Source organism: Phoca vitulina, unplaced genomic scaffold (genome assembly GCF_004348235.1).
Source record: "Phoca vitulina isolate PV1807 unplaced genomic scaffold, GSC_HSeal_1.0 scaffold20, whole genome shotgun sequence".
NCBI lineage: Eukaryota > Metazoa > Chordata > Mammalia > Carnivora > Phocidae > Phoca > Phoca vitulina.
In genome coordinates, this window is record NW_022589723.1 from 32748396 (window position 1) to 32761827 (window position 13432).

At 58.4% G+C, this 13432-nt stretch overlaps 1 protein-coding gene across 1 annotated transcript in view; it reads left to right on the forward strand.

The window, feature by feature from the left end:
- SMAD3 (SMAD family member 3) overlaps window positions 1-13432 on the forward strand; it is a 114653-nt gene that overhangs the window by 96852 nt on the left and 4369 nt on the right. The window contains exons 6-8 of the mRNA XM_032417803.1: window positions 6124-6336; window positions 8337-8474; window positions 10833-10977. Coding sequence (XP_032273694.1) covers window positions 6124-6336; window positions 8337-8474; window positions 10833-10977 — 496 coding nt within the window. The remainder of the gene's footprint in view (window positions 1-6123; window positions 6337-8336; window positions 8475-10832; window positions 10978-13432) is intronic.

A 13432-nucleotide genomic window follows, 5' to 3' on the forward strand; every position in this document is an offset into this window, starting at 1 on the left:
TGGTCACCTCACTCCTGCCAAGGAGCGCCGTTAGTACATGGAGAAGCTTTGAACTCAGGCCTTCGGGTTCCAGAGCACGTGCTTCTGTCTGCAGCAGGACATTGTCTTACTGCGTCACGTAGACCAGCATCCCCGTCACCACCAGCTCCTCGGAACAAAGCTCTAGAAGGGCACTTACTGTCGTTGAGGGCCGTTCTCGGGTTGAAGAGCCTGGGTGGGAGCCCTGCCCGCCAGCTTGTCTCTTCTTTCCTCGTTGATGCCCCAGGACCTTCCTGCCCGTCCAGGTGGGGGGGTTCAAGGAGGAATCACAGACCCCGCCATCAAGATGCTATGGCTTGTGGGGGATCAATAAGGCAGGAGTAAACGTAGTTACAAAACACGAGGTAGGTGTACTTGAAGTAGCCGGAGGGTCCAGAGGGGGCCATGGTGGCATCCCAGTGGGGACCTGCCTCCAGGCTGGCCGGTGTCCCTATGGAACTCATTCAGTCAGTCAGCTCTGCTGTGTTCCTAGTATGTACTGACGCGGGGGGTCCACGTGGGCATTCACGGTCTGATGGGAGTGGCGGGAGGGGTCTGTGTCCTGCCCCCCTCCCACCCCCACCGTGAGGCATTATGCCAGGTGTCAAGGGGAATTATAGAAGCCAAGGAGGAAAGTGCCAGATCAGGCAGGAAGACCTCAGAGTCATGGTGACAGGTGTGAGCTGGCCCCAGAAGGACAGGTGGGACACTGGGAGGCGGAGAAGGAGGGAAGGACACCGCAGATAGAGGGAAGGGCATGAAGGGAGGGTGAGCTCAGAGGACAGCCGCTGCTGTGGTTGGTTGGGATAAGGGGGCAGATGAGGCTGACAAGGCTGTGGGGCACTGAGCCAAGAGCCCTGAATGCCACTCTGTGATTCCCTTCTTGCCTGTGAATGAGGTCACCGGAGGAAGCGTGGTTGGTTGGTTCTCTGATGACAACTTCATAAAGATTAACCTGGCCACTATATAGAAGTTGAAGTCTAGGGGAAATGGCTGGTGGCCAAACCCCAGCCCCCCCAAATTTCAAAAGAAAAACCCACCCTTAGAAAGCTGTTAAACTGCAGGAGACCAAGATGAATGCTTTGGAGCGATGCTGGGAGGGGCACTGAGAGAGGGCCGCGGGCCTGAATCAGCAGGCGCTTATTGACCAGCTTGAACTGGGAAGATGGTGAGGTAGGACGTCCAGGAGCTGGGATGGCTCGGGTGGGAAGGTGGCAATGAGTTGCTGATGCCTAACTGTGTCCAGGAGGGACACCGGGGCCGGCCGTGCCGAACTGGAAGCCGTGAGCCTGTGGGCAGCCTTTCCCCCAGTGGGGTCAGGGAGACAGGGTTTTGTCATCACCTGAGCTTGGAAAGCCTGGGCCATAGCCCCCTGGGCGCCCAGGGCACTCACGTGGTAAGGCCTCGGAGCAGTCCTGCAGAAGGGAGGCCCACGGGATTGAGCATTTGGCCCACGGATCTGAGCGCCGCTGAAACACTTTGCTCTTAGAACCTGTCGACCGTCTGTAGGATCGCACCCTGGAAATGCTGAAGTCCTGGGAGTGGATGAATTGGGAGAGGGAAACCCAGCTCGAGAAGGGAGAAGGGAGAAGGAAAGAAGTCCAGAGAGGGCCTGAGGGGGCCCCCCTGGGAAGGAGGAGGTTGGGGAAGAGACCAAGGGTCAAGGGGGGAGGGCTGGGCCCCGGCAGCCAGAGGGGGTGGGAGGCCAGTGCGCAGGTGGAACGAGAGGCTTTGAGGTGACTGGGGAGTTCAGGGGCACCCTCGGAGCACTTGCGGGGAGAGGTGGGGGCTGAGGTCGGGCAGTGGTTTGGGCGGGGCAAATAAAAGGCAAGATGACGGCAGAGGAGGATGGGGACATCTCAGGACATCGGATTATTTCCTGCAAAGAAATTATGCGGGAAGAGAGAAAACAGAGGACCTCTGGCTCGCTCCTCATTTCCTTCCCCCTCCAGGCAAGGGACTGGGGCTCCTGCCACTTCTGGGGCGGGGCCCAGATGAGTGACTGCCTGCCAGCTCAGCCCCTTGTCAGAGGGGGAGCCCCGGCAGCTCTGTCTTCCTTTCGGGGAAAGGGGTGTGAGCAGGTGACGTGCCTGCTAGATGAGTCACCTGGGCTTTCCTAAGCATTGAAGTCAAGGATTGGGCCAAATGGAGGGGAAGGAGGAGGGAAGTGGAAAGAGGAAAAGGATAAGGAGCTGGCTCTGCCGGAGAGTAAGTTGTTCTTGCTTTGGGGAGGGGCCTTGACCGAGGGAGAAGAGGTACCAGGGAGTGCTTGCAGTTGGATGAGGTGCTTCGGCTCCTGCCGGGAACCGTGGGGGGGGGGCGGCAGCGGGGAGACACTGCTTCTCCCCTGAAAGAGGCGGGGCTCCAGGGTGCAGCCCTGCCTGGTTGCAGCGGTCCTCGTGTTGCTGCACAAAGCTCCTGCTAGGGCCTCCTCGGGCTCTGCTCTCCGTGAGCTTCAGAAATTACAGGCCCCCCGACGCCAGCAAGGCAGTCGCCAGCCCGAGGGTCTCCCTTAGACTGTGCGTCTGGTCTCGGCTGCAGCAAGCTGGCGCCGGGCTGAAAGAGCGCGGGCTGCTTTCCCTGCACACCTTGTTTTGTCGTCGTCCTCAGTGAGATAGGTTGCAACTGGGGTCCTCGGTGCGGCGACCCCGCCGTCCCGGTCCCGCAGGAACTAACCCTTGGGGACAGCAGGGGCTCAAAAGGAAAGAGCTGTGAGGGACTGTCTCACAGCCACGTGACCTGGGGTTGGGGGACAGCCCAGGCAGCGGGGACCGTGGGGGTCCCTGGGGACTGGAGTGTGGTGTCTCCGGGACGGGAGGTCACGCTGCCTGCCACAGGTGAGGTGGGCCCAGGCGAAGGCAGTTCATTCACGTCCTGACCTTCAGCCTTTGCAACTTCAGTGTTTTGCTGCCCCCCGCTTTTGATTCATAGTAGAAAGTTGATTTCCCCCTTCTGTCCCCCCTCCTTTTCCTTTACCGGATTTGGATCTCTTGCACATGTTTTTAATAGGCATCCCTTAATCCAAGTGTTGCCTTCTGGGTTTTATTCTGTTTTCTTTTCCTTAAACAAAACAGAAAGTCTACACCAGCTTGGAATAGGGCTCGAAACCCAAGCCAGCCAGCACCGTTAGGCTGGCAGGGGGCCAGCCGGGAATTAAGTGCCCCCCGCCACTCGAGAAGCCTGGCCGATACCCCGCTGGGGGGGGCAGGGGGCGGAGGGCAGCGCGAGCTGGAGGTTCCTGCGTCTCCAACACCTCTGCTCTGGGAAGGGCGATTAGCACAGACTCAGCAGTCCGGCCGGGAGCAGGGCCGTGTGCAGGGGGCGGCCTTGGGCACCTGCCATTGTCTAGCCTGCCGGGTGTGCCGAGTCTTTGGCCTGGAGAAGCAAAACCACTGTCAGGGTGTCAAGTGCCCTTAGCCCTGTAGAGTCGTCCTCCCAGAGGAGCCTCTGAGTGGCATGTCTTCAGGTCCTTTGCAAGAAGCAACCTTATGCAAAATGGCCTCTTCGTGTGTTGGAAGAGTCTTGGAATTCAGGCTGGCTGGCCTGACGGATGTGGGAGGAGAGGTTGCCACCTGATTCCTTAAAAGATTTCTTTTGAGACTTAGGGCCAGGACAAGCTTTGTTCCCCTGCAGAACTTGTAAGCATTATCTGTTCACAACCAGAGCCACGTAGCATATGATGCTCCTTTTTTGCCTTGTCTGCTAGGAAGCTCAGAGCCAAGCTGAGTGCTCTGTCAGTAGCTATAGCCCGTGGTTATCCTGTTTATAATGTTCTCCTTTCCCGAGTCCTGACTTTTTGTTTCTCTTGTACTTAACCATGGTGTGGATAAGTCTTTGGGGTGGGAAAAAAAAAATGAGGACATACATGCTGTTTAAAAAATAGGTTGCCATTCAAGGCAGAACCCAGAGGTGGTGAGCATACATTTCGGTCTGCAGCGCCCCCTTGCAGAAGGTCCTTGAGGAAGCAGCTGAGAGGTGCCAGGAGGGACAGAGGTGAAAGGCAGGACTTCTAGTTGTTTGTGGAGACTTGTGAATACGTGGCTGGGGGCACTGCTCCGGGTCAGTCCTGCTTCTGAACACAGGCCAGCTCATCCGTACCCTTCAGACTTTGCCTTGGCCTGACTGCACTGCTCTCCCCGCAACTCCCCAAACTAGCATCTCCTTAATTATGTGTCAGGCTTCCGAGTCCAGTGTTTTCCACCACACTGTCCAGTGTGTATCTGTAAGTTGCAGGGATGTTTGGATAAGGGCTCAGATCTGCTTGGGGGGCCTCTTGGGCTAGGACCCCAAGCCTGTCTCTGATTCTGAGATGCCTCAAAGCCCACACTTCCCCTGAGTGGTTCTGGCACCGTGTTACCCGATGGGTGGCCTGTGGCTTTTCTTCTTTTGATGGGTAGGCTGTGCCAGGGTTCCTGGGAGCCAAGCTCTCTCTCTCCTGTCTGGACTAAGCCCAGGGGGTGCTGGAAGGCTTTGTAATTTGGGGTGAGGACTCTGTTCTGTACTTTACCGGGGAAGCCAGGGCCAGCGCAGATCAGCCCCAGCTGCCTCTCCAGGCTGACCCACGCCAGCTGCACAGTGACCTGGATGGTCTGCGCTAGGTGTGTCCCAGTAAAGCTACAGTCACTCTCCAGGCCAGGAGGGCTCACACACAAGGCCAGCAGAACCTGCCCCTGGGCGCTGGTGCTCCGCAGCCCCTGCTCAGCATCTCTGGCCTCAGACACGTTGCCCGACCCCTCTGAGCGCTTGGATTATACTTGGATTTCTTGGGCTTTTTTTTTTAAGGTCTCCAAAGCAACATAGCTCATTAGTGACCACATTGTTTAGAATATAGCTTATCTCATTGGAATGTCGAAGCATCGAGTGACGCCAGAGCCGGATGTGGCCCGTGTGGCTCAACCCAACCCCCGGGACACAGGCCACAAGCCCTGGTCGCCCCTGCCCCGTCACTCCTCCCTCCCCCATTAAAAGTAGCTTCGATCCCCTGCCTTCCCTCATCTTCCCCTCCCTCTCCCCTGGGAAGAGCGGAAAGGGGCAAGGACGCTCTGCCTCCCCTGCAGCGGAGGCCAGGACAGGAGCAGGACGTACTCAGGTTCACGTACATCAGTTCTAATCGTCAGCACCACATAGCGAGTGCTTGAGGCGTGCCCCGCACTTCGTGGTCCCTCCCGGTCCATCCGCAGATGGCGGCCGAGGGAAAGAGGGCTCCCCGCCCGGTGGCTGCCGGGAGCCATGTGGAGGCTGAAGCTCCGAGCTGCCCTGGTCCGCTCACAGTCGCGCAGCTGGTCCGGCCCCAGCGCCGAGTGCCTTCCAGGCCGCCTGGCGTTGAAGCTTGCGCTCCATGACTTGGCTGACCCTCGAAGGCAGTGGTTTTCACCCAGGGGCTATTCTGCTCCCTCAAAGACAGCCGGCACCGTCTGGGGCCATGTGTCCCTGTCCCGGCTTGGGCGGGAGTGACGGACGCGTGCCACTGAGAATGTCTTTTCGGTGACTTGGCATCTTAGCCACCTGGACAGACAGCATGTGGAGACATTTGGAAGATAGTTTCTCTAATAAGAGCCGTGGACCTGGTTCACTCTGTGGGCCGAGCCTGTGTGGTCGGAGGCCCAGCGCCCTGTGGAGGCCCCTGGGCCGCGCCAGCCTTGTCATTTTACAGGCTCGGTCGCTGCCGCTCCACAGGCTAGGAGGGCCCGAGACCAGGCAGAGCCGAAAGCTGAAAGCCCTTTGGGAGGCCGAGATCACCATGGGTTACTCCGGGAGGTGGCCGCGTGGGTGGCATGGCGCCCCCGGGGAACCTGCCAGGCCTGTCCAGCGGGCTTGCCCAGGTGCTGGGTGGTGCCTGGCCCTCCTTGAAGACTGCTCCAACCCAAGGCCAGCCAGCCAGACAGGGCCTCTGTGAGCTAGGACTAAATGAAAGCGGCCAGGCTAGTGGAAGGCTTTTCCAAACACTAGAGCATTGGATCCTGCAAGTTTAATGCAAGGCACGAGCTTCGGGGATCATAACCCTCGGAGGGGTACAGAAACAGCCTTACGGAGCATCCAGGGGAGCTCGCTGAGCAGCAGGCGACGTGGGGGCCCCTGACCCAGTAGCCTGGCCTGTCTCCCCAGACCTGCAGCCTGTCACCTACTGCGAGCCAGCCTTCTGGTGCTCCATCTCCTACTATGAGCTGAACCAGCGCGTTGGGGAGACATTCCACGCCTCGCAGCCCTCCATGACAGTGGATGGCTTCACCGACCCCTCCAACTCGGAGCGCTTCTGCCTGGGGCTGCTCTCCAACGTCAACAGGAACGCAGCCGTGGAGCTCACGCGGAGGCACATCGGTAAGGGTGCCCTGTCTCCCCATCCACCCCCCCTCCCCCCCCGCCCCGCCCAGCAGCCCCAGCAGCTTCTGCCTAGAACCGATCTGCCCCTGCTGTGCCGCACCTCCTGCTGGGACCTGGGGAGAGGACCCACTCCGCCAGCCAGCCCCCAAACTCTGTATTGCCCCGTTTAGGGGCCAGACCAGAAGAGTTCACATTGCTTGGTCATTCCCATTCGGAAACACAGATTAAGTCTGAAGAGGGGAAAGCCATGGAGGAAAACACTCAACTTGAGGGGACAAGAATGGCAAGTCTATGAAAAGGGCGATATATGTATCTTAATAAACATACCCCTAAAGTACTGACTGATAGGGGGATAGGTAGGCGGTGTCCATCTTTAACGAATGATCTTCTATTTGTTAATTTCATATACAATTATTCTAGGCTGCCAGAACAGCCCTGGTGCTAACATTCTGCCTTCTAACATCCAGGACGTAGTAGGAGACCACTTGGTTTATGGAAGAAGGAGCTGTGTGTGTGTCACTTGGATATTCATAATTTTGAGATCCTGAGTCCATCGGAAGGCCATCTCCACACCTGGAGACGGTGTAATAGGGTACTTTCAGCTCAGAGCCCCCGGGGGTTGGCTCCAGGGCAAACTCCGGAGCTGGGCAGGGCAGCAGGGGGTCTGGTCCTAAGTGAACCAGAGCACCCTTGATCTTGTTCTTACTGTATCTTGGATTTTCATGGACGATTTCATTTGAGGAGAGGATTTTATGGTTAAGAGAAGAAAAGTTTGGAAGCCATGGGTCTGGGCCTGGGTGCTCGTTCTCCAGGGAATAACCTGATGCCCAGGGGACAGCAGAGCCTTGCAGAGGCCACACCATGTGACCTAGTTGGTGACAAACAGCCCCTTGTCACTGAGCCTGCAGCCTTCCCAGACAGCCTCCCCATTTGTTTTACTTTAAAAAAGATACTGATCCTGGGTGGCTTCCATAGGTGTTTACCTATTCTCCTTATGCTCCTCTACATTTTAAAAATAGTTCCCGAATTACCAAAACACATTTTTGTTCTTTCGGTTGGGGTCTTCCCGCCTCTGCCTCTGCTGTTGACGGACGTAACCCAGCGGCCCCTCCTCGCGAACCCCAAGTCTGCCCATACCCCGCGTGTCTGTGACACCGAGTCTTGTAGCACCCCCCAAGGAGAAAGGGGCGCTGGGGCCGTGGCGGGACGAGGAGGCAGAATTCCCAGAGACCCCCTGGTCTCTACCCCACTGGACGCCGTGCCTGTAGAATCTGGCTCCGTTCTCCAGCCCTCGGAGCCTCTTCCCCAGAAGGCAACAGAGGCCTTCCTGTGCAGGAGGAGAGAACCTCCCCTGGCCGAGAGCAGAACTCATCGTCAGAGTGTTTACGTAACTGCTTGCTCGGAGTGCAGAGCCAATTAAAAATAATTTCTGTCCATCTGGAATGGATTTTTAAGAGATGGAGGAAAAGTGATTGACATAAACCTATGGAATGTTGTAGAAAAATGCACGGAGGAGAGAACGTGCGGGGGTGGCACGAGGCCATCGCTGTCCTCAAGGGCTCCTGGGAGTCTGCTCAGGAGGAGCTCTGCGGGTCTGCTGCGTGTCCATGGCAGTGGCCGCGGTGGCCGCTCACGCTTAGCGGGCGCTCGCCGTGTGCGCCTCGGCCACCCTGTGAGGCGTGTGTTATCATCGCCCCATCTTCCAGGCGGAGAAACTGAGGCTCAGGGGCTGAGTACCTTGGTGCTGGCCGACGGCTCGTCCGCGGTGGAGGCTGTTAGGGAGACTTACCCCACGCCCCTTCCCCTCGCCATCCGCCACCTCCAGCGTCAGGGACCCAGTGCCGCCCCCACGTCCCCGTGCGGGTTTAAGCGTGCGCCCTGGGTCCTGCTGGCCTGGTGAGACGCAGAGCAGCAGTCCGTCGGAGCCCCGGCTGCAGCTGTCCCCCTCGCGAGCCTCCGCTGGCCCCCCCGGGCCAGTCTGACCCACATCTCCCTAGGGCGCGGCGTGCGGCTCTACTACATCGGAGGGGAGGTCTTCGCGGAGTGCCTCAGCGACAGCGCCATCTTTGTGCAGTCTCCCAACTGTAACCAGCGCTACGGCTGGCACCCGGCCACCGTCTGCAAGATCCCACCAGGTACGCGCCTGGGCCGCTGGGCGGGTTCTCCTTCCTTTTCTGCTCCTCCGCGTTGCACTGGCTGCCTGGCGGCGCCTCGCTCGGCTCTCTCCTGCGTCTCGCTGCCCTGCTGCGCTCTCCCTGACCCTGCGGGCGGGCCTGCCTCTGAGCGTGCGTCCCTGCCTGTTGCCCTGTGCGCACAGGTGCTCAGGCACTGTGCTTTCCCCTTCGCTCCACGAGCTCGCACGGCATGGGGGCGCCGCGCCAGGTGCTTGAGGGAGACGCAGGGCTCCGGGACGCCCTGCTGCTGGCCCCACAGGCCTTGCCGGCCAGCTGAGGCCACAAGACAAAGACACGAATGGGTTTAATACGAGGAAGGGTACTAAGTACCAGGCAAGCAGCACAGATAAGGTGCTCTTGGAGCCAGGGAGCAAAACTCATTTAACCATTGGGATGGATCAGGGAAGGCTTCATGGAGGAGGCACGCAGGCATTGCAGGCTGGTTGGCATTCGACACAGGGTGACCGGCGGGGTAGGGGGGGGCAGGGCGGGTGGGACCTTGAAGGGCATTCCAAGCAGAGGGAACAATATGGGCCAAAGCCCGGAGGTGACGGAGGGTAGGGCACATACGGTGGCACTGGCTGGAGAGGCCGTGTAAGAGACAGGAAATGTTTAGAAGCATGATGGGGCCAGGCCACAGAAGGCCGTGAGAAAGTTGTGCTTTTACTCTGGGGAGCTCTTGCGGGTTTTCTGAGTGGAGCTGATGAATCCCACCTGTGCTGCAAGAAAGGGTGTCCGGCTGCACCCCAGAGGGTGGCGTGGAGAGGGCCACGGCCACGCAGCAACACGGGCAGAGACGGGCCCCGTCCGGGCCTCTGGACTTACAAAACCAAGGCCCAGAGCCCCGGCCGAGCCCGCCTATCCCCGGCACGCAGCGCCAGGCCGTGCTGCTGGCCGAGTGCGGGCTGGGACCGGCGGGTACTGTGCGCGGCACGCGTTTCCTCGTCTCCGTAGCAGATGCTGTAGCGGAGCCGCGGGCTCTGGGCAGGGCCAGCCGAGGAACGCAGAAGGTCTGAAAGAACAGCGCTCTCGGTTTCCTGCGCATTATGTGGTCGCGTTTACAGAGGACATCAATAGCTTTGCTCTCACTTAGCCCTCTCCAATTATCCTGGCTCCTCAGGCGAGGAGACCAGTTCAGAGAGGTTGAGCCGCCTGCCCCAAGGCACACAGCTGGGCAGTGGCTGAGCCGGGATGAGCCACGGGGCCGTGTGGCCCCTGAGTCTAGTGCTCCTGCGCTTCTTGCTGCCCCGGGGTCACCACACTTCCCTTGGAGAAGATGAGAACCCGAAGCTCGGTTGTGTTCCTGGCATTGTGACCACTCCCGTCCCCAGCCCTTCCCCCACCTTTTTGGTGAGGGGGCCGTGGTGGGGTTTGTTAACTCATAGACCATCAGAGGTGGGAGGACCTCGGAGGCAGGGCTTCCAAAGAGAAAGTGACCGGCCCAGAGTCACACGGCAAGATTAGGAGTCCAGTGTTGGCCCGTTAATAAACGTCACCTTAGCTCACCTTCTGGGTATTCCCAGCATGTGCTGTTGTCTTTCTTTTTCTGACTGACACATTCCTGGCACCCGGGCGGTAGGACTTCAGGAAGATTTATTATAAACTTTATTTGGGCCTGTCTCTGGTTTTACTGCCTGGAGAGTTAGACAGACGTCTTCACTTTGCTGCGAATGTCACCCTGACCCAGCCCTGTGCCCAAAGGCCAAAATGTGGCCCCAGTCTCGTGCTCCTCCCTGGTCCCAGGTGGCTTCACCAGGGAAGCCTGGGTGGAAGGTACCCCGGGACCCTCTGCCGAGCGTCCTGTTGGAGCGGCAGGCTGAGGAAGGAGCCTTTCCTCTGGCCTGCTTCCCCTCCGTCTGATGTCAAGGGCTCCTGCTCCCCAGGCGGTCAGCCATGCCTCCCACGGCTGTGGGCATTCTGGCTTGGGCACCTTCTCTCTCTGGTCCCTGGAGTCTTGCCTTGGCCCTCTTGCCCAGGGCAAGGCCCAGCTCTCCAAACCATCTCTCTCATTGTTGGTAGCCTACTTTAGAGTCTTCCTCTGCGTTCCCTGGCTCCAGGAGCTGGAGCTTACAGGCCAGTGTTTAATCCACCCACACCTCTCCATTGAGGTGAGGACGGCTTAGGGCAGGGACCGAGGGGGCCTGTCCCTAGCGTGGTGCTGAGTGTCGAGTGTGGGGCTAGCGCACGGAATAACTGTGTGCCACTTGAGCCGGGTGAGGTATGCCATTCTGGATGACCCAGGGGTGGCTTCAGCCAGGAGTGGGGCACTGGACACGTATGCCTCTGTCCCCACGAGCGCTGCTTTTGTTCTCTTGGCAGGGTGCAACCTGAAGATCTTCAACAACCAGGAGTTTGCCGCCCTCCTGGCTCAGTCCGTCAACCAGGGCTTCGAGGCGGTCTACCAGTTGACGCGGATGTGTACCATCCGCATGAGCTTCGTCAAAGGCTGGGGAGCAGAATACAGGTCAGGTCTGGGTGCCACATATCATGGGGACCCGAGTGCACATGACTCAAACAGCAGAGCAGGGGCCCCTCAGAGATGAGCTAGGCCACCCTCGCCCCAAAGAGCAGAGGCCAAGGATCAGTGGCCGTGGCCTGGCAGACCGGGAGGGCCCGAGCCACACTGGATAAGGAAGAGCCAGGCACTTCGGTTTCTCAAACACCATAAACATACATGTTCTAGTTCTTCCTCACCACCACCCTGGGTGGGGACGCTGGCATCACCCCTGGTGCATGGATGAGGGGACCAAGGCCCAGGGAGGGAAAGTGACTTGCCTGAAGTCACATCGTTAGCGGAAAAGCTGAGCCTAGAACTGTGCCTCTTGGCTGCTTCCTCATTCATTTTGGGCAGATGGTTTTAGGAAGACCCTCTCCAGGGAGTTAAGTCTTCATTCTGTTCGTCCCTCCTCTGGGGCTCCGCCTTTGACTTGGGTGACCCTGAGGCTCTCCGGTATTAAAATTGAGAGGTGGATGGGAGAAGATTTGGGTAGTCATAAAGGAACAGTTTACTTGCTAAGAAAGAGTTTTTTCAGAATTTCAGATATTGGTTTAAACATGGCCCACTGGTCGGGTCTACCTGGTCTGTGCTGTCGAATCTCTCAGAACATTCTGGTTTGGGTTTAGCGAATCCGGTCCCTTTTCTTTCCACACCTAGACAGGATGTGTGCAAGGGCCAGGGCCATGTCCCCCTCCTGCCCCCGGCTCCCGCGCCAGACGCCAAGGTGCCCACATGTCAGCTGGGGCCAGCGCCTTGCAAGTGACTCCCCGCTTCTCTTCATTTTTCCAGATGTTTGGAATCCATTTTGTTTTGTAGTCATTCTGCACCCAGGCCAAACCCATTTCAATATTGGCTCTGGGCCACCATTTGTAATGAAATCCAGATGAGCATGACTTATGGAAAGTCAGATTCTCATTAGAGGATTTCGGCTCGTAAAGTCCTCTTCTCTTTACGGTATTTTAGCTGCTCTGCCCTGTGTCTGCCCCACAGGACCAGGGAACACAAGCACCTTGGTCTGTGGGGGTCTCTCTGAAATCCAGGATGAGTGACCAACTGAGAACTTACAGCCCAGTTATGATGGCCTGAGGCGATGAGCCCAGGCCCGAAGGCCCAGCCCGAGAGAGGTTTTAGCCCACCTTTTGGCCCTGGCTGAAATCAGTTATGGGTCCAGAGTAAAATGTTTTAAAATTAGTATTTTTCTTTTAGTGGGGAAGGGAAATACTTAGATGGACCCCATTAGAAAAGAGCCAGAGAGAGGTCCTTTTGCTCTTCCTACACCCAGACTTCAGTCCAGAGGACTGCACTCAGGCACCACGGGTCAGAGAGGCACCCCGGGGTCCACGAGGCCATCTAGAAACCTCCACCTGGGCCCAGCGTAGGCCAAGCAAGGCGGGCAGTGGCCTTGAGCGAGCATCCCTCAAGCTGGCGCAGCACCGTGGCCCTCCAGCTCCGAGTGCTGGGAAGAGGCCCCTCGGTGGTGGAAGCCTTTCCCTAGGGGCCCTGTGTCACCACTCGGGACATGCTGCCAACACGCCGGGTCCTGGGCGGCCCACCACGTCCCTGCCACCTGGCAGCCCCGCAGAGCAGCCTAACGGGCGGGTGCGGCCCCTTCCCAGAACAGTCTTGCCCTCCTTCTGCCTCTTGTGCCAGAGAGAGTAAGGTTTCATCCCTCCCGTGAGATGGCCAGAAGCGGCGAGGGCCCCGGGTGCAGGCCTCCCGCCTCCAGCCGGTACCAGCGCCCCCGGCCGGGGCAGATAGTCTTTGCTCACTGCAGGCCGTTGGGAGCTCGCCTGCGGGCTGCGTCATCAGCCAACCAGTGCTTTGGGGAAAAGAAACGTGTGGTGTGCCTTGGTTTTTTCCAGTAATTGTTCCATGGCTCGCTCTGCTCGTAAGATTTTCCAAAATAAGGCCATAGATGGGAATTATATCAGCACATTGGGAACTGATGGCATGTGGATTCTGTCGGCGCTTTGCAAACAACACCCTCCATCAGACAGACACACGTCATCATGGCCTGCCGGGACTGGGCCTGGGGCTGGAGATGGGGTTGCCCATTCACGGCAGATGGGACCCTGGGAGACCTTTGCTCAGGCTGGAAGTTCTTCACTGGGGGGACCTGTCCCAGAAACGGGTGGGCAAGTGAGATAACCTGGAATTTGCCTCACATGTTTAGCCCTTGAAGGGCTATCTCCTTCCCCATGAGGAGAACCTGACTTACTCAAGGCTCTTCCTAGTTGGAGGAGTTCGGCCTGGCAGTCTCAGCCATTTATTGGGACCTCCTCTAGAGCTGGGTCTAGCAAGGCGCCACGGACCTATCTCTGGCTTTGGGAAGAAGACTTTCACCAAAGCAGGAAAAGGTATTCTGACTTGTAGGTGTGTCCTTCTGGACATTTTTGAAGTCTCCCACCCCACCCCTCTCCCT